Here is a 22,962-nt window from a genome sequence, read left to right as displayed (position 1 = left end):
ATCATTTAAAGTTCATTTTGAAGAGGCTAAATTTCCCACTTTACCAGTCAAAAACAAACAGTAACCAGCAGAGTCAAAAACAAAATCAAATGTATTGTTATTCTTTGAGGTGCGAGACTTTGTTGTAGTCAAATTGCTTGATAAAGGATAATAAGCTGCATTTACCAGAAGGAATTCCTTGACTATAAGATAATTTAAGAAATCTTAAGGACATGGAAGGTCTCCAAACATAAAAGTTTATTTCTTCCACATGACACGAAAAGTTGTCTATATGCAAAACACTAAACGCTGATTTACTTTAATATAACAAGGACTGTAAGACAATAACAGTATCAACAACTGCACATCCATTTCAGCACAAGGTATTCAGTTGTCAGTCTGGCAATACTGCTGTAGGACAGGACCAAGAAAAGATTCACTTTATCTTCAGGAGAAGGTGGAGGCAAGCACCAGTCAGGAGTCAAGATGACACAGTTTATCAATAAGTTTAACCTTCTCCAATCAATGAATGCAACCAGGTAATAAAAGGAAGGGAAAAACCTTCTTGACAGGGAAAACTTCTTACAAGCAGATATGTAAACAGTACATGGCAATTTTTATCACAGAAAGAATTCAAATTTGTTTTGGAAATTCATGGCAGTCTTGCTACCCCTTCCACAGAATAAGAAAATGTAATGATGAGCAAATACATGCGAAAATGTAATTCTAAATGTAAAAACCTGGGAGGACCTACACTTCAAAAACTACTTCTAACTTTTGATTTAACTAAAGTATTTATTTGAAGAGTAAAGTTATCTTACTGGCTGAAATCATTCTTGCGCATGTTTCTTCCTCAAAAGACACATTTATCACCAGGTTAATCTCTCAATTTATTTGCTAGAAGAGGTGCTTTCATCTAGTATCCACTAGTGAACACATGGGACAGCAAAACCCTAAATAACTACTACATGATTATGCCAAGTGAATGAAGAATGACCTACAATGACACATATACTGCAAGTTTACAGAGATGCACAGATAACAGCTGATAAAGCAAAGATTAGAACTTGCAAACATCAGCTAAGAATGGCTAAGTGGTCACATCTCAATGGTTACTAATAGCTAATAGATCAATAACTATAGCAAATCACTAGTAGATACACTGATGCCATTTGTCGTACTAGTGTATCACGTCCACTGCCTACAACATGCGACTTTCTCTACCCACTTACTGTTGAGTAGACTTTCAGGTCCCTTCTGCGTCGCTAGATTGGGTTGGTTTTGCTGACTGTAGAAGCGCAAGAGGCACTGCTGGTTGCAGAAGTGTTTAATTTCCCCGCGCCAGTGTACCGTTTCCAGAAGCTTGCCCTGACGTTTGCAGGCATGGCATCTGGCTACCTGAAGGACACAGTGAACAATTAGGAAGCAGTCACCTTCTGCACCCAAACAAACATGTTGCACAAGGCAGGTCACAGCTGTTAACACAAAGCATGGAACGAGAAAAGGGCCATTCAATCCATCAAGCTTGTTCCATCCACAGTCAGTGTACAGTCTGCCCTACCATGGGCTTTTATTTAATGACCTGAGGGAAAGTTCTGCAAAGTTTCTCCCTGTCACAAGAAGGTTGAACATGCTTCCACAATATCTATCCAGAGTGACTCAAACCTGGCCAGTTGCTCTCCGCAGATGACAGTTTCACGGTCCCAGCGGCACAGGAACCATTGTTTCCATGGAGCATTTGATGATCTCTGTACCTAACTAATCTTTTATCGCATTCCTAGCTAGATACTTATCCAGCATTTTTTTTCTGACGGAGTTCGATACCATTAACTGCTTTTGCCAGGAGTCTGTTCCACAGATCCATTACTCTGTGAGGAAGGGGGGAGAAAAGGTAAGATTTGTAGGCAAGTCTGAATGACAAGATGGTGAGATTCCATGTCCTAAATACAACATCATCTGTAAGAAAACATTCACGTCTCTTAAGGTTGGCTGCATAATCCAGATTCATAATGTGCCTGTGGAGAAACAGTGGAAGAGTTTTTTTTTTAAAAAAACCGCTAACGTAGCTAATGTAAGGACATTCAACATTTCAAGAAAATTCAACAATAGTACAACTTGTAGATTTTTCATTCAAAGCTTTCTCCTTTTTGACAACATTAAAGCACCGCAAAACAGGAATGATATAGTTCGTCACACAGTACAACACCACCTCAGATCAACGGTTCTCATCATAGTTTTGACCTTTTGGAGTTCTCCAGTTAAGCAGATTCTCCGAGAGCTATCACTCAATTCACTCGTACCTTCACAGACATACTGGCGGTAGAAGTGGACTAAAAACTATTCAACTATTTAAACAAATAATTTGGCAACACATGCAACCATACGGCCCAAAGTTCTTTTGCTGGGTTTCTGAAAAAAGCCATGTATTTAGTCCTAATCTCTTTCCCTTAATCTAATTTTTATTTTTTCTTGTTTATATTCATGTAACTCCTTTGTGAAAAGCATTCAAATACCATAATCGGTTGCCCAAAAAGAAGGACCTTTGTAAAATCCCTCAATTCTAAGCCTATTTGTCACATTTCATGTTCCTTCGGTCCGCCCTCAACTGGCATTATTCTAGTATGCTTTTACCATATCCTTTTCTGTGGATTTCCCATTCTTCCACAAATTTGGCACCCAAATCTGGACATATCATCCCAATTGCAGCATAATCAGTTATTATTGTGATTTACATTCTTATGCCTCTACTTCTAAAATGCATGATTCTTCACTTTTAAAACAAAAAAAAATTAAAACCACTCACTTTTCTAATGGCTCATATACATGTATTGACAATTCTCTGCACTCATTTACTCTGTTCAGAGTTTTACAGTTGAATATACATTTTCTCTTGCCTTTCTTTGAAAAGTGTGAATTTTTTTTTCTGGAGACCTTCAAGCAAATTAACTAAGTTCTCAAATATTGTAACTTCTCTATCTTTTGACACTGACATACTCCAGTCTAGTCTCATATTAAATACAAGACATGCACCATACGTAGCTTTGAGAACAACCTGACCTCAGGTGACCACACGACATATAAACATTACAAATTACTCTCACGTTCCTGTCTTCTTTCACTTCTTTTTTGCTATTATTTAAATATCTTCATCAATCCAATCAATGTTTCAACTCCTGCACTAATAATCTTCTATTTCTACCATCACACTCCGAAAGCCAAATGACCAGTTTAATATCTACTATAGGGATCTGTTTACAAGATCACGGATTATCTTGCTAGCTAGCCTTGCTAATATTTTGCTTGGATTTTCTAAGCTATGCTTGATGCTGAAGTCCAGCATCTGTAATGTCATCTCAGCAAGCTTCTCCAAACCCTTTCACAAAAGCAAAACAGTGCAGATGTTGAAAACCTGAGATTGAAACAGAAGTGCTGAAGAAACTCAGCAGGTCTGACAGCATCTGTGAAGAGAGAAACAGAGTTAATGTTTGAGAATAATAAGAAGAAGTTTTGAAGTCATCATTCTGGATTTGAAACATACCACATTTGCTGAGTTTCTGCAGTAGACATCATTTTCCATGTCCAATTTCTTAGCTATTCCTGGAATTATATTTAGGACATACCCAAAAATCCCAGTGTCTGTCTCCAAATCTGCCAGTTTTTCTTTTAGGTTATCTGAACTTGTTCCTTTTTGCATTATTAAATTTGCTTTTGTTATAAAAGCAATTTAGTTTTCCTTTTAACTGTTCATTCTCCATAACCGTGTATGTCAAGGACATTGGATGGAAAGGGAAATTAAAATTAATATCAAAAATTGTGGCAAAGAGAAAGTCTCACATTCATTCGCTACAAAAAAACTTCAACACCTTGTTCCACAGTGAAAAATTCATACAGCTATCATAGCTTTATGAATCACTCAGAAAATTGTGCTGCAGTAACTTGAGTCATTGGATAGATATAATGAGGTTTTCAACGAACAAACTAGTGGAAATAACCAAAGATTAGAACAACACAGACAAATTCTCAATCTAACGCAGAATTGAAATTATTTTTATTCAAAGTGCTTGATAGGATATTCATTTTTTAAACCTCATACCTTATCATTTCCACTGAATATTGCCTGGTATACTACAAGCTGCACAAAACATGAAGGTGCCACATTCAATCTACAAAAAGTTTACCTTTCACCCCAGGGCAGTCAGGTGAGCATTTCATTTTGACAACACCCTTGGGGTGGAAATAAAAAAATCTCCCACAACAATCCATACACTCCGTGAATCACAGGTTTCTAATCTACAGGTGAAAAGCCTTGAAGTTCTTTCAACCAGAGGTGAAAGAAAAGGAGGAAAAAAAAATGTGAGGGTGAATGCAAGAGCCAGAAAACTAATGATATGCAACTTTTCCTACTGACCTTGAAGTACCACAGTAGGTATTTGCTTTTGCATTCCTCCCCACAGAAATCCCATGTATTTCCATCCAGCTCTTTGGTCACTGCCCTCTGACAGGTCTGGGAACAGTAAGCACACGTGATGCAGCACAAGCCCAGGTTTTTGGTAAAGTCCTGCTTATAAAGAAGCACACAACCTGCAGACAATGCACACGAAGAAAGAAAATTAAAGTATGTCAAGAATAATGCAGCAAATCAATTACAGCCAAAGGCACCAAAGAAACCAGTCGCCTAGTTTTTATAAGGATAACTCTTTTTTCACAAATGATCTTCTCCCTAATTAATTGTCCTTGGAATTTCCACCATTCTCACACAGAGATAGATTGCCTGTTCCCAAACAGCACCACACAGAAATGTCAACTGGGGCATCAACAAGTGGAAAATGCAGGATTGGGAAGGAAGTGAACCTAGTCAACTGATGGGTCACACAAGGTCAGTGGTAAAAGAGCATAAACATCAGTAACATCTCCAGAGCACTCTGCAAACAAGAGAACATGCTGTTGGAATGAAAATTACTTCCGATTGTGTGAACAAAAGATTTCTACTTTGTAAGCTTGCCTCCATTTATCAAATTGGCAAGCATTTGCAACAAAGAACTAGAGTATTGGCCAGGAAATACTTTATGTTAAAAACCAGGTAACAACCATTCATATTTTAATGCATAGACATGAATAGTCAGTGCCAAATATGATCAAACAAGGGTCAATATAAAAAGAAACACAAGAAATCAATGTACAAGACTCCATACTTTAAACATCAGGTGGCACTTCCAAGGCTAATACAAAATATTTGTACACTGTGGTTGTAAACAATGCTGATGAATCGACAATTTAGACATGAAAATTATCTTCTTTAAACAAAGGCACAGTACTTCAACGCATAGATTCAAGTTAAATTATTTCACATCATGCATTGTTAAGCCTTCCTTCAGTGTCCTGGTTACAATTACTTCAAAAAACAACACTGCTGACTCCATGACTAAGATGAGAAGTAAATATCACGTTAACCAGAACAGTCCATTTACATTTCAGTTGTAATAAATTCTCCTTTAATTCAGGAAAATCACAACATCTAAACACACTGGAATACTGGAACAAAACTTGATCTCTCATTTTACAACATTTAAACCAGGTGTGCATATGGGAATGCTCCCAAATCGATTAAACTAATGTACAACAAAGTCATGGAAACTAACATGTTCGCAGCCTTCACTTCTGCAGAATTAACTGATATCATCCAGAGAAGCAGCAGTGATGCAAAAATTTGCTTCCATTCTGAATTAGCCAAGTGGAGTGAGCAAAAGCTTCAGACAGCTAGTGACCTGTACTGAGTAAAGAATAATGTGCAGATATTGAATGAAGAAAAGATTCAGTTCTGAGGAAGTGTCACTGGATCAGAAACATTAACTCCAATTTTGCTTCACAGATGCTCAGACCTGCTGAGTTTTTCCAGCAACTTTTTTTTTTGAAAAAGATCACTGATGGTGAATTTATCCCCAGACAGCTGGAACACCAATGCTTGCTCGTCTTGCTCTCCAGTTGACAAATTGGCCAACATTCACTCACCATAGACTTCAGAACTGCAAGTTGACATTTTTAATTTTTTAAAAAATGAGATGAGCAGAAAACAGAGGGACTAGGGATCAAGAAAACCTTAGTCTACCTAGCTAAGTTTGACTTAATGTCATAGATTAGCCTGGGTGCTGTCCTACTGCGGGAATTAAAAAATGGAATTGATACTGCATGCTCAGTAGGTAAGGTCACTTCTGAACCAGATAAACCTGTACTAATGCATATTTTTCTGAAACGGAATAACTAGGGCTATGACCATACAAGTCTCAAGAAAAAAAATTATATTAAAAAAGTGCAAGACAGCAATTATTTTCCAAAAAGACAAAGGCAAATATTTCACAAGAGAGCTTCACAGAAGACCATAAGACATAGGAGTGGAAGTAAGGCCATTCGGCCCATCGAGTCCACTCTGCCATTCAATCATGGCTGATGGGCATTTCAACTCCACTTACCCGCATTCTCCCCGTAGCCCTTAATTCCTCGTGACATCAAGAATCTATCAATCTCTGCCTTGAAGACATTGAGCATCCCGGCCTCCACTGCACTCTGCAGCAATGAATTCCACAGGCCCACCACTCTCTGGCTGAAGAAATATCTCCGCATTTCTGTTCTGAATTGACCCCCTCTAATTCTAAGGCTGTGTCCACGGGTCCTAGTCTCCTCGCCTAACGGAAACAATTTCCTAGCGTCCACCCTTTCCATGCCATGTATTATCTTGTAAGTTTCTATTAAGTCTCCCCTTAATCTTCTAAACTCCAATGAATACAATCCCAGGATCATTAGCCGTTCCTCATATGTTAGGCCAACCATTCCAGGGATCATCCGTGTGAATCTCCACTGGACACGTTCCAGTGCCAGTGTGTCCTTCCCTGAGGTGTGGGGACCAAAACTGGACACAGTACTCCAAATGGGGCCTAACCAGAGCTTTATAAAGTCTCAGTAGCACAACGGTGCTTTTATATTCCAACCCTCTTGAGATAAGTGACAACATTGCATTCGCTTTCTTAATCACGGACTCAATCTGCATGTTTACCTTTAGAGAATCCTCGACTAGCACTCCCAGATCCCTTTGTACTTTGGCTTTACGAACTTTCTCACCATTTAGAAAGGAGTCTATGCTTGTATTCTTTTTTCCAAAGTGCAAGACCTCGCATTTGCTCACGTTGAATTCCATCAGCCATTTCCTGGACCACTCTCCCAAACTGTCCAGATCCTTCTGCAGCCTCCCCACTTCCTCAGTACTACATGCTTGTCCACCTAACTTCGTGTCATCGGCAAACTTCGCTAGAATGCCCCCTGCGGCCCCAACACTGACTGTTGTCACCGGCTGCCATTTCCAAAAAGAACGTTTTATCCCAACTCTCTGCCTTCTGTCAGTCAGCCTATCCTCAATCCATCCCAGTAGCTCACCTCGAACACCATGGGCCCTCACCTTGCTCAGCATCCTCCCACGTGGCACCTTATCAAAGGCCTTTTGGAAGTCTAGATAGACCACATCCACTGGGTTTCCCTGGTCTAACCTGTTTGTCACCTCTTCAAAGAATTCCAACAGGTTTGTCAGGCATGACCTCCCCTTACTAAATCCATGTTGACTTGTTCTAATCCGACTCTGCTCTTCCAAGAATTTAGAAACCTCGTCCTTAATGATGGATTCTAGAATTTTACCAACAACCGAGGTTAGGCTAATTGGCCTATAATTTTCCATCTTTTGTATTGATCCTTTCTTGAACAAGGGGGTCACAACAGCGATCTTCCAATTATCCGGGACTTTCCCTGATTCCAGTGACTCTTGAAAGATCTCAACCAATGCCTTGGCTATTTCCTCAGCCACCTCTCTCAGAACTCTAGGATGTATCCCATCGGAACCAGGAGATTTAGCAATTTTAAGACCTTTTAGCTTTTCGAGCACTCTCTCTTTTGGAACGGCAACCATACTCAACTCAGCCCCCTGACTCCCTTTAATTGTTGGGATATTACTCATGTCTTCCACTGTGAAGACTGACGCAAAGTACTGATTAAGTTCTCCTGCTATTTCCTTATCTCCCATCACTAGGCTTCCAGCATCAGTTTGAAGTGGCCCAATGTCTACTTTTGCCTGTCGTTTGTTTCTTATGTATTGAAAGAAACTTTTACTATCATTTTTAGATTAGATTACTTACAGTGTGGGAACAGGCCCTTCGGCCCAACAAGTTCACACCGACCCGCCGAAGCACAACCCACTCATACCCCTACATTTACCCCTTACCTAACACTACGGGCAATTTAGCATGGCCAATTCACCTGACCTGCACATCTTTGGACTGTGGGAGGAAACCGGAGCACCCGGAGGAAACCCACACAGGCACGGGAAGAATGTGCAAACTCCACACAGTCAGTCACCTGAGGCGGGAATTGAACCCGGAACTCTGACACTGAGGCAGCAGTGCTAACCACTATGCCACCCACAAGACGATCGACATACAAAGCAAACATATGAACCACTACACTACCGAACCAACAGCCAATTTCTAATATTACTGGCTAACCTACCTTCATATTTGATCCCCTCCTTCCCTATTTCTCTCTTTGTTATCCTCGGTTTGTTTTTGTAGCCTTCCCAATATTCTGATTTCCCACTGCTCTTGGCCACTTTATAGGATCTCTCTTTTTCTTTCATACATTTCCTGACTTACTTTGTCAGCCATGGCTGTCTAATCCCTCCCTGGATAATCTTTCTTTTCTTGGGGATGAACCTCCGAACAGTGTCCTCAATTATACCCACAAACTCCTGCCATTTTTGCTCTACTGTCTTCCCCGCTAGGCTCTGCTTCCAGTCTATTTTCGTCAGTTCCTCTCTCGTGCCTTCATAATTACCTTTATTTAACTGTAACACCATTACATCTGATTTTGCCTTCTCTCTTTCAAACTGCAGACTCTACCATATTATGATCCCTGCTTCCTAAGGGTTCCCTTACTTTAAGATCTTTTATAAAGTCTGGTTCATTACAAAGCACTAGGTCCAGAATAGCCTGCTCCCTTGTGGGCTCCATGACCAGCTGTTCCAAAAAGCCATCCTGTAAGCATTCCATGAATTCCCTTTCTTTGGATCCACTGGCAACATTATTTACCCTGTCCACCTCCACATGAAGTCTCCCATGATCACCGTGACCTTGCCTTTCTGACATGCCTTCTCTATTTCCCGGTACATGTTGCGCCCCTGGTCCTGACCACTGTTAGGTGGTCTGTACACAACTCCAATTATGGTTTTTTTTTTGCCTTTGTGGTTCCTCAATTCCACCCACACAGACTCCTCATCATCCAACGCTATGTCATTCAGTGCCATAGATTTAATTTTGTTCTTAACTAACAAGGCAACCCCACCCTCTCTGCCGACCTCCCTGTCTTTTTGATAAGTTGAAAATCCTTGGAGGTTTAACTGCCAGTCCTGGCCCCCCTGTAACCACGTCTCTGTGATGCCTACCACATCATAATCATTCACTATGATCTGTACCATTAGTTCATCTGCTTTGTTATGAATGCTGTGAGCATTCAGGTAAAGTGCCTTAATGCTAACTTTCTTATCATTAGAGATATTGGAAGTCATAAGATGTCCTAAGTTATCCTTCCTTTTTGCTGCATTCCCAGTCTGCCTCGAGTTTAAATCCGCCTGCACATATGCTATCCTGTTGCTTATCTTTCCATTTAACTCCATACTCCCTGTCGCTTTCACTTTCCCTTCCCCCTTCATAGTGGGACCAATGCAACTAAAGATACGTCAATGTATGAAAGGCCATAGATAAGCTATGGAAAATCTTCACAAAACAAAAAAAAATAAGAAATAGGAGCATGAGTAGGCTATCTGGCTCTCCAAGCCTGCTCCACCCTTTAATAGTTCCATTTACCCATCTGCTTACAATAACCATTGATTCCTTTACTGTTCAAAAATCTACCCTTGCCTTAGAAATATTCAACAAGGTAGTCTCAACTGCTTCACTGGGCAAGGAATTCCACAAATTCACAACCTGTTGAGTGAAGTAGCTGTTCCTCAACTCAGTCCTAAATCTGCTCCCCCTTATTTTGAGGTTATGCCCATTAGTTCTAGTTTCACCTGTCAGTGCTCCTATCTTATTTTTAATATGTGCACAAAGTCACAGGCAGGGTTGAAGGCAAGGATGAGAACTTCAGTTCAATGGTGAGGGGTCTTGAAGCCAACACAAGTATGCAAGGACGAGAAAGACAGGCGACTGGGACTTACTAAACAAAAAATAAAGCAAAGAACTGCGGATGCTGGAAATCACAAACAAAAACAAAAATTGCTGGAAAAACTCAGGTCTTGCAGTATCTGCAGAGAGTAAGCAAAAGTTAATATGTTGGGTCCTGTGGCCCTTCTCCAGAACTCAACTGGAAAACATTGTCAAGTTTTGGATCAGATGGAGAATAGGAAAGAGTGCAAAGGACCTCCATGAAATCAGATTTAAAAACACAGTTAAGGGTTCCAGCAATGAAAGGCTATATTAAGAATTTTTAAACATAATATCTGTGATGCACTAGTGGAAGGATAGTACAAGCAGACGAGATAACAATTTCTTCAGTGGCAATTTGATGATTATTTGAAATGGAAAATATTTCAGGGCTATTTAGAAACAGCAAGGGAATGAGACAAATTGGAAAATGCTAGCACAGGTATAATGGACTAAATGCTTGGTGCAGCATTTTTCTATGATGTAAGCAATGTGGTGGGTGAAATAAACTGATATCTTGAGTTTTAAACAGGTTAAAAATTGGAAATCAGGCAGTTACATGGCTTGACACAGTCTGAACAAATAGCAAGAGATGGGAATGAAGTCAGCCATTAACAGGAAAGGAACATATCTCAGGAGGGACCACAAACACCAGGTTTGGTCATTTGACATCCAGTTGTAAAGTGCTGACACCAATCAATCAGGGAAATATATCAAGGTATAATTTCTCGAGACACACGAAACACGAGACTACACAAATGTGAACAATAAAAACCATTCAGTTGTGCTGCAACTCTCAGTGCATCACTTTCTGCACATATTCAGTTGCACTCTCAATGTCAGAGTAACCATCTCTATTTTACAACAAACAAGTTCGTTTTATACAGATGAACAACAAAGTTCAAGTTTAGGTCTGCGCAGTTCTTAACCAATTAGAAGTTCTTGCGTCCAGTTAACGCTTTCAGTGACTGTTCCCCTTTTAATCTGCTTCTGATAACAGTAAATGAAAATGTAAAATTATGAAATATCAGTAAATGAGATTCTCACATTCAATGGCATTTTTAAAGCATCAGGAAGACATTAATTTATACAGTCATAGAGATGTACAGCACAGAAACAGACCCTTCAATCCAACCCATCCATGCCGACCAGATATCCCAACCCAATCTAGTCCCACGTGCAGGCACCTGGCCCATATCCCTCCAAACCCTTCCTATTCATATATACATCCAGGTGCCTTTTAGATGTTACAATTGTACTAGCCTCCACCATTTCCTCTGGCAGCTCACTCCATACACGTACGACCCTCTGCGAGAAAAAGTTGCCCCTTAGGTCCCTTTTACATCTCTCCCCTCTCACCCTAAACCTATGCCCTCTAGTTGTGGACTCCCCAACCCCAGGGAAAAGACTTTGTCTATTTATCCTATCCATGCCCCTCATAATTTTGCAAACCCCTATAATGTCATCCCTCAGCCTCAGATGCTCCAGGGAAAACAGCTCCAGCCAGTTCAGCCTCACCTTATAGCTTAAATCTTCCAACCCTGGCAACAGCCTTGTAAATCTTTTCTGAACCCTTTCAAGTTTCACATCTTTCCGAAAGGAAGGAGACCAGAATTCCACGCAATATTCCAAAAGTGATGTAACCAATGTCCTGTACAGCTGCAACATGGCCTCCCAACCCCTGTACTCAATACTCTGACCAATAAAGGAAAGCATACCAAACACCTTCTTCACTATCCTATCTACCTGCGATTCCACTTTCAAGGAGCTATGAACTTGCACTCTAAGGTCTCTTTGTTTAGCAACACTCCCTAGGACCTTACCATTAAGCGTATAAGTCCTGCTAAGATTTACCTTCCCAAAATGCAGCACTTTGCATTTATCTCAATTAAACTTCATTTGCCACTTCTTAGCCCATTGGCCCATCTGATCAAGGTCCCATTGTAATCTGAGCTAACTTGCTTCACTGTCCATTATACCTCCAATTTTGGTGTCATTTGCAAACTTACTAACTATACCTCTTATGCTCACATCCAAATCATTTACATAAATGACAAAAAGCAGTGGACGCAGCACCGATCCTTGTGGCACTCCACTGGTCACAGGCCTCCAGTCTGAAAAACAACCCTCCACCACCACTCTCTGACTTCAACCTTTGAGCCACTTCTGTATCCAAATGGCTCGTTCTCTCTGTATTTCATGAGATCTAACCTTGCTATATCAGTCTACCATGGAGAACCTTGTCAAACACCTTACTGAAGTCCATATAGATCATATCTACTGCTCTGTCCTCATACTGCAGCAAAGAGGAACTACGCAGAGCAGAGGAAAATCACCTATGTATTGAAAAAGAATGAGTCCCAATGAACACAGTCCGCCGATTTCTCAGCAACCAACCCAAACAAGCTTGCGAGACATAATTTCCTATGCGCCAAGCCATGTTGACTATCCCTAATCAGCCCCTGCCTTTCCAAATATATATACATCCTGTCCTTCAGGATTCCCTCCAACAACTTGCCCACCACTGAAGCCAGGCTCACTGGTCTATAATTCCCTGGCTTGTCCTTACCATCTTTCTTCAACAGTGGCACCACATTAGCCAACCTCCAGTTTTCCAGTACCTCACCTGTAACTATCGATGATACAAATATCTCAGCAAGAGGCCCAGCAATCACTTCCCTTGCTTCCCAACCCGATCAAAACATACTTCACAAAAAATTAATCATCCAATGTGGGAATCAAAATTATGACCAGTGAGATTTCAAGTCTGATTATATTCGAAGTGAGCTACCCAGGACATGCAGAAAGCTCTTGCACAAATCTTAACATAAGCCGAGAGAGGGGTTTATCCTGCATTCCAGTGTATATCTAATACAATAAATGCAAAGTACTGAATGGATTTAAAACCTGATTTAGACAAGCTAGATGCATAGATTAAACATCTAACTTTCATTCTGTATATTCTGAACAACATTCAGATTCCTGTCATTAAACAGAAATTTACAAGGAGCAAATGCAGTATGAGGTGACTGTGGATGTGCAACCAATTCTGATGCTTTGCTAGACAGAAATTACAGCGCAAAAAGAAATCCTGTCTTTCAAACAGTGAGAGCACAGAATCGAGCAAAAAGCAGCTTGGAGGAGCTGAATAGTTGAGCAGAGCCACTGGGATTGAGACATAGTGGAAAACAGTTTCTTCATTAATGTCAAAACACTTTTCGAAAACCAATAAGGTTGATGCATCACGATGGAAGTCAGACGGTACCATTACAGACATGGATCAGGGCAGTGCAATAACCCTCACACAACAAAAACTGAATGAGTTTTTATTACAATATTAGTTTTTCAGCGAGTGGGACAGAACTAAATAGTAACGTCACATTATGTGGTTGACAGGAGGCTGCAGATGAATTGCTAGAAGAGAAATTCTAACTTACAGGTGTTATAACAGCCATCATGTGGTTAAGAATTGGATAAGGGATGGATGCAAACTGCTTATGGAACAACAGGCAAGTGATGAGAGATCCGAAACAGAGGGCGGAACGGTCAGAAATTTGAGTTTGCAACACATAAGTGGATTCCCTTCATCTTGAAAATAAAGAAATTAGTAAGTCTTCACATTTGTACAGAAGGCAAGGATTTGAAGTGGTGTTCAACCCTGTTAGTTGTGCTTGCCTTCCCAGAACAGAAGCTCAAGATGAATGAGGGCTGTGGGCAAATTTGCCCCAGAGAATCCCCAAAATACCTGGAAAATTCAGTTGTGGGACAACCAGAGAACAATTAGTGGCTGTAGGTTTGCTCACTGAGCTGGAAGGTTCATTTCCAGATGTTTCGCCACCATAATAGGTAACATCTTCAGTCGGCCTCTGGGTGAAGTACTGCTGATGACCCCTGCTTTCTATTTATATGTTTGGGCTGGTGATGCCATTTCGTGTTCTTTTTCTCAGGCAGTGGTAGATGGGGTCTAACGCGATGTGTTTGTTTATAGAGTTCCGGTTGGAATGCCATCCTTCTGGGAGTTCTTGTGCATGTCTCTGTTTGGCTTGTCCTAAGATGAATGTGTTGTCCCAGTTGAAGTGCTACCCTTCCTTATCTGAATGCAAGGATACTAGTGAGAGGGGGTCATGTTTATTTTGTGGCTAGCTAATGCTCATGTATCCTGGTGGCTAGTTTTCTGCCTTTTGTCCAATTTAGTGTTGATTACAGTTCTTGCATGGTATTTTGTAAATGACATGAGTTTTGCTTGTTGTCTGTATAGGGTCTTTCAAGTTCATTAACTACTGCTTTTGTATGGCAGTGGGTTTGTGGGCTACCATGGTGCCAAGGGGGTTGAGTAGTCTGGCAGGCATTTCGGAGATGTCTTTGATGTAGGGGAGAGTGGCTAGGGTTCCTGGACATATTTAGTCTGCTTGTTTGGGTTTGTTGTTGAGAAATCGGTGGACTGAGTTCATTAGGTACCCATTCTTTCAAAACATTATTTCAATAAGCCAACATACTGCAGCACAGAGGAACTATGCAGAGCAGAGGAAAATCACCCATACAATGTATAGAAAAAGAATGGGTCCCAATGAACACAGTCCGCCGATTTCTAGACAAAACACATCCAGAAACCTTAGCTACTATGCCCTACATCAAAGACATCTCAGAAATGATTGCCAGACTACTCAGATTTCTGGGCATCATGGGAGCCCAGAAATCCACCAACACACTAAAACAGCAGCAAATGAACTTGAAAGACCCTATACAGACAACAAGCAAAACCAATGTCATTTACAAAATACCGTGCAAGAACTGTAACAAACATGACATTGGATAAACAGGCAGAAAACTGGCCACCAGGATACATGAACACTAACTAGCCACAGAAAGACATGACCCTCTCTCACTAGTATCCTTACAAACGGATGAGGAAGGACACCACTTTGACTTCAAACACATCAAGTTAGACCCACTGCCTGAGAAAAAAAAGCAAATGACATCACCAACCCAAATATATAAGTAGAAAGCAGGAATCATCCAGAGGCCCACTGAAGATGTTACCTAGTAGGGTGACAAAACATCTGGAAATGAACCTTCCAGCTCAGCAAGTAAACCTACATCAGGAACCTCAACCTGAGCTACAAATCTTCTCAAAACTCGCTAAGAGAACCATTATCTCTGTATGTGGCACATTAAAAATTTAAAGGTGGGGTTGTTCTAAAAGTTATGACTTTTAGTGAAAATTGAATTAGATTCTGCAGAGCATTTCTTAGTAAAGATAAAAAGATGAAACAAAATATTGTTGAATTACTTTACTACCTGTATTTTAAATTGCTAAATTCCATCACTGCAAATAAAAAACTAAAAATAAACCAAACTGAGTGGGAAGTAACATTCCACAGTACTGTACAGGTTCCAGGCTCCAACTTGAAGAGCTAATGTCTCAGAATAATCTGCACTGACTGACTTCTGCCAATAGATGGTAGCCAGGCCCTCAGTTTAAAGTCAGGAGGGAAGGTAGGAGTGCAGCCAGGAAGGGTGTTCTCATCGAGTGACTCAGAGACATGGAGCATGGAAACAGACCCTTCGGTCCAACCAGTCCATGCCGAACACCCCAAATGAAACTAATCCCAGCAGCCTGCGCCTGGCCCTTGTTCCTCCAAACATTTCCTGTTCATGTACTTATCCAAGTGTCTGTTAAATGTTACTCCTTTGCTCTGAATCTGTTCTTGCCCGTGCCTATCCTGGGGAATGTTTGGTAGGTAGAGTGTAGAAAGAACTTTATTCTGCCAACAAAATCCAGAGTGTATCTAGTTTAGTTAATGAGCAGCTCGTGAGACAGTGACACACAGTGTGTAATAATGGCACTTTAAATGATGGGGAGTTGATATCATTCCACAAGTGCAACCACATGACAAGACAGCAAACTCGAACTCACTTCACACTTTGCAGTCACAGAAAATGTTGCACTTGGCTGGGTGTCTCAGTCTAATAACATGCTTTTCCTGGACTCACCTACAGTGCAGTAAAGGTCAGCATTACTTCAATTTCTCCAAATAACTTATCATTCATCTTGTGAAAGTGTTGAATGAGAAAAGAACAAACATCAGATGCAGTTTCTCAGCAAGCAAGCTATAGTTTAGAACAAATAGCATAACCTCAGAAGCCCAGAATGGAGAATGCTCCTCAGGCAAGTGTCAGAGGGGCATCGAAAATCCTAATCATATGAATGATAGCCTATTATTATTATCACGAAACTATTAATCTAAAGACCCAAGTAATGTATTGAATCTCACACTGGCAGGTGATGGAATTTGAATTTGATAATCTGAATGTGAATGTGAAGCAATTGTCAGAAAAACCTATCTAGTTCACTAAAATTCTTTCAAGAAGGAAATCTGCGATCCTTACTTGTTCTGGTCTTTAGAATTCTTCAGATTCATAGAATCACTACAGTATAGAGGTAGGCCATTTGGTCCATCATGTCCAAAATGGCCCTCCGGGCAGCATCCCATCCAGACCCACACCCCTACCCTATCCCCGTAGGCCTGCATTTCCCAAGGGTGGTCCACATAGTGGCCAGAGATTTGCAGGCTATGAGCAGTTTGGCGTGGCCGGTCCACCTGATGTGTGCATTTTTGGTCTGAGAGTGGAAACCCACACAATGCATTGGCTCCAAGCAGACAATCGCCCAGGAATGGAATTAAACCCGGGTCCCTAGTGTTGTGAGGCAGCAGTGATAACTGCTGAGCCCTCTCGGCACCCTTTATGTGACTCTACATCAATGTGATCAACTCTTAACTGCCCTCTGGGTAATTAACAATTGGCAATAAACGCTGGCCTAGCAACAACACCTGCATCTCAAGAATGCTTTTTTTTAAAAAAAGTGACCTGGAAAATGAATATCTCAGGCAAGTGGAAGTTGCTTCACACCATTTTGGGTATTTTGACAATATTGCTAGTCAACGTATCTCTACATCCATCTTCACCTCCTAATCCTTAAAGTGCATAGATAGGAACTTGTTGGAGGGTCATCTTACAGAATCCTGGGCCAGGCTAAGGTGACCGCGAATACACCAGGTTGGCAAGTGATGGGCACGCTATCAGAATTTGGAGTACTGTGTCCAGTTCTGGATATACAGTTATAGAAAAGCTATTATTAACCTGAAAAAGTTCTGAAGAGATTTACCAGGATGTTGCCGGATTTGGAAGGTGCAAGTTATTTCAAGACTGGGACTTCCTTCTCTGGAGCGTAGCAGGTTGAGAAGTGACCTTATACAGGTTTAAAAAATCATGAGCAGTTAAAGATAGGTGCCTTTCTCTGGGGTGGGGGATTTCAAGAATAGGAGGCACAATTTTAAGGCGAGAAGAGAGATATTTAATAAAGACACAAAGGGCAAATATATTGTGTGGTTTGCATGTGGAATTAACTTTGAGGAGTTGAGGTGGAACAAACTAGGAAACAAGGCTTCAACAAACCAAAGCTAGGAATCAAGGCAGGACATGACTTCTTCACCATGATCAGAGCAGAAAGAAATGCATGTCTGACATACACGCAGTACAGTACTGGACATTGATTTATGATAACAGTGGACACTCAAAATGCATACAAAATGCTAATGTGAAAATGCCAATTCAAAGAGTGATCAAAACAAGCTCCAAAGAACAAGCAACATTAAAATGAAATATTGTTCAGCAAGACTGCATGACATGAGGACCACTGTACGAGAGATGGAGATGCTCCTCCAATCAGAGGCTAATAGCAAAACGTCCTATCAGCAAATGAGAGAGAGAAGCAGCCTGTGATTGGAGAAGCAGAAAGGAGGGGAGTGTGGCAGTAAGCAAGGCTTCTGAATGCCTTGGAGTAGGAAGCATGACTGGTGAGGCTGTAGGAAGTGCAGGAACCAAGACAACCAGCCAGAGGTGGCAAGGCTGAGAACTAGAGTATGTCATTTTAAACTTTTCAATAAAGGAACATTCAACTAACTCAAAACCAAGAAAACTTGACGTCACAGGTGAATTTCTTGCAAATTAATGTTTCACCTGTAACTTATGGCTGCAGAGGTTCATGAACTACTATTGGGGAGGGGAACAGCAGTAATGGGGGGGAACAGCAGTAATGTAGTGAAAACAGCAATATAGTGAACAATGTGTCAAGTAGATTGTTAAATAAAATTGTTCAGAATTAATCTCAAATCGATAATGTGTAAATACATTTCAAACTTTTTCTCATAACTCGGTGTTGTGTGATTTTTAGCTCTGCCCACCCCAGTCCAACATGGGCACCTCCAAATCATGACCAACAGTATACAGGTAAAGTTGATGAATTATCCATCTGCACAGGAGTGCCGTGCATGTTTAAGGTCATACCTTCACTACAAAAATTTTTTTCTACTCCTGAAAACTTAATCTTCTCATGCAGTATCTTCTCCTGCTTGCAATATTCACAGACGGACACAACACCATGCAGCCTTTTATAATCTTCACAGCATACCTTACAACAAAACTGCCGAACACTGCCCTAAAGAAAAAAAGAAAAGAAAAAGTGAATTCCAGTTCAAACAACGAAATAATAGATGTCTCATGAATTTCAAAGGTATGTATTTCCCCAGTTTTCAAAATAATTTTCTTTCTTTTCTTTCAGGACAAAATCTTTTATACCAAACAGCAAACCATTCAATTCTATCCCCATTTAATCAGTGGACAAATCCAGGTAAATATATTGCAGGCTCAAACTCAATTGTTACAATGAAAGGAGCAGAGCTGACAATAAACTGCTGAGTTTACGTGCCCTGAATCTAGGTGTGATACATTTTCCACCCCAGGGATACAAAGTAGATTGTTTGGTTCAGTGGTAATCCTTCTGTCTCAGATCGAAGTCCATGCTTCACCTGGACTTTATGTGGCAGTCTGGGGTGACACTAAAACACTGCTGTCATTTCAGAGATTTGTCTTTCAGGTGCTCAGTTGAGGCACTGTCCAATTACACACCCCCTCAATCTGAGGGACATGAAAGCATCCATTCTTCAACAAACATAATCAAAGCAGACTATTTGGTCCCTTATTTGCTGTTTGAGGTTTTTAGTGTTGCAAATTCGCTGCTTCTCTTAACTATATAAGCCCAGAAACTAAAACAGATAAAATATAACAGTTACAGAGCAATTTAGAACACTTGAGGCTATAAAAGGCTTTTCACACATTAGTGCAAGTTTCTCTTTGTTTCTCCTGGTAATTTATCTGACACATCATTTACCACTGCCTTAATTTCTTCATTTTTCTAAGGTTAGACTTGTTATTACAGTTCAACCAACAAGAAACAAAACCAGATCAGCTGAACAAAGTTCAGCACTGGGAGCAGAGAAAGAGAATAACACCCATGACACAATATCAATCTAACATAACATTTTAAACACTGCAACAATTATAATTAGATTGCAAATTTCTTGGGAAAGCCAGCCCCTGGTTTTACCTTAGAAAAGGCTAATTTGCAGACAAAATATCATATTGTACTTGTACTGGAAGCACAAACTGCAAAGATATTTATAAATAGTCGCTGTATCTTCCCAGATCTTACAAACTAAAGTTCTATATAAAAGAATTGTTGTGGTGTAGTTATTTGTTTTCAACTTGGATCAAATTTTGATGCAATAGACATGCTTTATTTTTAGCACAGCCGGGTGCAATTCTCTCAGCTTTCATACTCAGAAAAATGTAATTCCCCACGTAGTTCTGGCATTATTTGTAAACTCAGCCGAAGAATAAATCCAAATGCTGATTTGACATTAAATGCTGCTGCAAATTTTAAAAGATTTTCTTTTTAGGTTTAAAAATAAGTGGAAGGTAGCCAGAAACTGCTGAACTTTATCTTTGCTAGAATAAAAGGATTTTAGGACATCACAAGCAAACAAATCAGTGGAGATCTGGCAAATGAGAGAGAACCAAGAACAGTGCCACTGTATGGCAACAGTACGTCAGGACAAAATTTGCATTCCATATTTCCAATCAAACATAACATTTGTCATAGCACTTTTGAAGCATACCAATTTGTAACATTGCAATGGCTTCTCATTAAAGAATTTGCATCTCCTTCTAACTATTCTGTTCCCTCCACCCACAACAGACCATCACTCCACCCACTTCATTTTTGCTATCCTCATCAGACCATTTCATTTAAATCTTTCCCTTGTGTCAAATTAGAAGCATTTCCATTCTCAATGAATATATGGCAAGAAAAACTTGGCCCGTTAGAATACAATTTCCCAATTCAGAATGGAAAAGAGCTATTACCATCTAAATATGAAAACATACCTTTCAAGTATGGAGTGCCCAAACAGATTAACAGTGCACTTACCTGCCAGTCCAGTATTTCTGGTTTCCCAGTGAAAATATTGTGGCAGTATGTGCAGTTCAGTTGTATGCTACCTTCAGGGCTGGACTGCTGATGTAAACAGAAATATAAAGCAAATATAAATAATTACTCAAATGTTATGAACTAAATGCCTAATAATACAAACTTTAGTTGAAGCATTGTGGTTTTAAACAAAACTGAATTCCCTCTCAAACAAGAATGACATGTTTCTACGAATTTTAATGGACAAAATAACCCAATAAAGATATGCTTAGTTTTAAAAATTGCTAACTGCACTCAAGTGAACCACAAATAGCATGCAATTCCTCATCAATTAGACGATGGCTGATTTGGTTATCTTCAACATCCCATTCCTGCTTTAACCCCATCCCCAATCCCTGATTGATTGAATATCAGTTTACGAAAATCATTAATGACACAGCCTCCACCGCCCTGTGCAGCACAGATTCACAACACTCAGAAAAGATTCCTCTTCAGTTCTGTCCTAATTTGGCAACCCCTTATTTTGAGATTCTGCCCTCTGGTCCTAGCCTCTTCCTCAAGGGCAACAACTCCATTGCATCTATCTGGTCAATCCCCTTAGGACTCTAATATGCTTCAGTATGGTGGCTTCTCATTCTTTTAAACTCCAATTAATACAAAACAAATAAAGCTCTGAATAGTACCTCTTCAGATAAATAAACTGAAGATTCTGCCATGGTATCAAGCAGTAAAGGTTTATTGGGTTTCACAAAACATTTCCAAAAATGTTATTAGAAATTGAACTTTTGTTCGAGTGCATTCTAGAACCGAATCACTAAGTGTGATAGGTGGAAATTATATTGAGACAGTCAAGAGGGCATTTGATGATTACTTAAATGGAGACAACATGCAAGAGTACAGTGAACAAGCAGGAGATTGGCACTCAATCATGTTGTTCACTTGGAGAGCTCAGGTAGACACAATGGGCTGAATAGCAATACTTCTGTGGTTCTCCGATTCAGCTCCAATTAAAGGTCAACCACCTAAAATATCAACTCTATTCCTCTCTTAAAACGCTGTCCGATCTGCAGATGCATTTTCAGTATTTGTTATTTAAGTAAATGGATACCTCCTTATCCAGTCAAACAGAACGATCTACACTAAGATATGCAGAGCTACTTTGAAAGCTAAATCGATGTCAAATCATGAACAGAAACAAAACAAAAGGATATGTGAAAATGGAATGAGAAAAATAAAAGGGTTGAATAAATAAAAATAACTTTGTTAAAAACCAATCTTTTAAAAAAAAATCCAGTAATGATATGTTGGCATTGCTGTCTAGACTAGTAGGACAGTTATGAGTGAGTCAAGGACTTTGCTGTGGGTCTGGCGAGCGGTGCAGGCCAGACCAGGTTAACATGGCAGATTTATTTCCCTAAAGGACATTAGTGAACCAAATTGGTTTTTATGACAGTGGTTACAAGGTCATCATTAGGTTAGCTTTTTGTTCCAGATTTTTAGTGGATTCAAATTTCACCATTTGACATGGCTGGATTCAAATTAATGTCCCGCCAGAAGGAGGAATTGAGATTGGTCACTTATAAAAGCAGTCTTCAACATCACCAAGGTCGTTTAGCAGTAATTAAGACTTGGCACACTAGATTGCACAAATCTGAATTTCTTCAGGCATGTTTGATGTGTACTTGTTATGAACGGATCCGGGTGTGGGTGGGATACTCTTCAGAAGACTTGTTGGGCAAAATAGTTGAGGGGGGACCTGATAGAGGTTTATAAAATCATGAGGGGCATGGATAGGATAAATAGACAAAGTATTTTCCCTGGAGTGGGGGAGTCCAGAATTAGACGGCATAAGTTTAGGGTGAGAGGGGAAAGATATAAAAGAGGCCTAAGGTGCAACTTTTTCACGCAGAGCGTGGTACGTGTATGGAATGAGCTGCCAAAGGAAGTGGTGGGGCTAGTACAATTGCAACATTTAAAAGGCATTTGGATGGGTTTGGAGGGATATAGTTGGGTGCTGGCAGGTGGGACGAGATTGGGTTGGGATATCTGGTCGGCATGGATGGGTTGGACAGAAGAGTCTGCTTCTGTGCTGTACATCTCTATGATTCTAGAAAATATCTGAATGTTGAATTTCTCAGAGATATTATGAAAGTAAAGTTTTTTGGAGAACAGGTAAACAATTTCATGTTTTCTTGATTTTTGCATTTATCTCTGCACAACTAGTCAAATGTTGTTCTCCAATTTGCAATTTAACAGTAAACAATCATGGTCTCAAAAGATATTTTTAACCACAAAATATAGACCATAATTTACCTGAGCCAGAGTGAAAGGAACATTACTAGTTTAAGCAGATGCTACATCCTTTGTAAATCTCTTACTGTGGACAAGTGCAAACAACTGCATTGCAAGTTGGAGCAA

General features: G+C 40.1%; 1 protein-coding gene across 5 annotated transcripts in view; it reads right to left on the bottom strand.

The window, feature by feature from the left end:
- The window catches only part of LOC132820402 (zinc finger MYM-type protein 3-like), a 145,161-nt gene that overhangs the window by 51,757 nt on the left and 70,442 nt on the right, over positions 1 to 22,962 (bottom strand). For 2 of the 5 annotated variants that reach the window (XM_060832494.1, XM_060832495.1), the window contains exons 10-13: positions 20,545 to 20,631; positions 18,564 to 18,714; positions 4,388 to 4,560; positions 1,212 to 1,377 (exon numbers count right to left, since the gene is read on the bottom strand). In XM_060832494.1, coding sequence (XP_060688477.1) covers positions 1,212 to 1,377; positions 4,388 to 4,560; positions 18,564 to 18,714; positions 20,545 to 20,631 — 577 coding nt within the window. The remainder of the gene's footprint in view (positions 1 to 1,211; positions 1,378 to 4,387; positions 4,561 to 18,563; positions 18,715 to 20,544; positions 20,632 to 22,962) is intronic. The other 3 variants (XM_060832496.1, XM_060832497.1, XM_060832498.1) reach the window with 3 other exon arrangements.

This window comes from Hemiscyllium ocellatum, chromosome 11 (assembly GCF_020745735.1).
Source record: "Hemiscyllium ocellatum isolate sHemOce1 chromosome 11, sHemOce1.pat.X.cur, whole genome shotgun sequence".
Lineage (NCBI taxonomy): Eukaryota > Metazoa > Chordata > Chondrichthyes > Orectolobiformes > Hemiscylliidae > Hemiscyllium > Hemiscyllium ocellatum.
The sequence above is the reverse complement of the archived record's forward strand: the minus strand, read 5'-3'. Positions and strand labels throughout refer to the sequence as shown.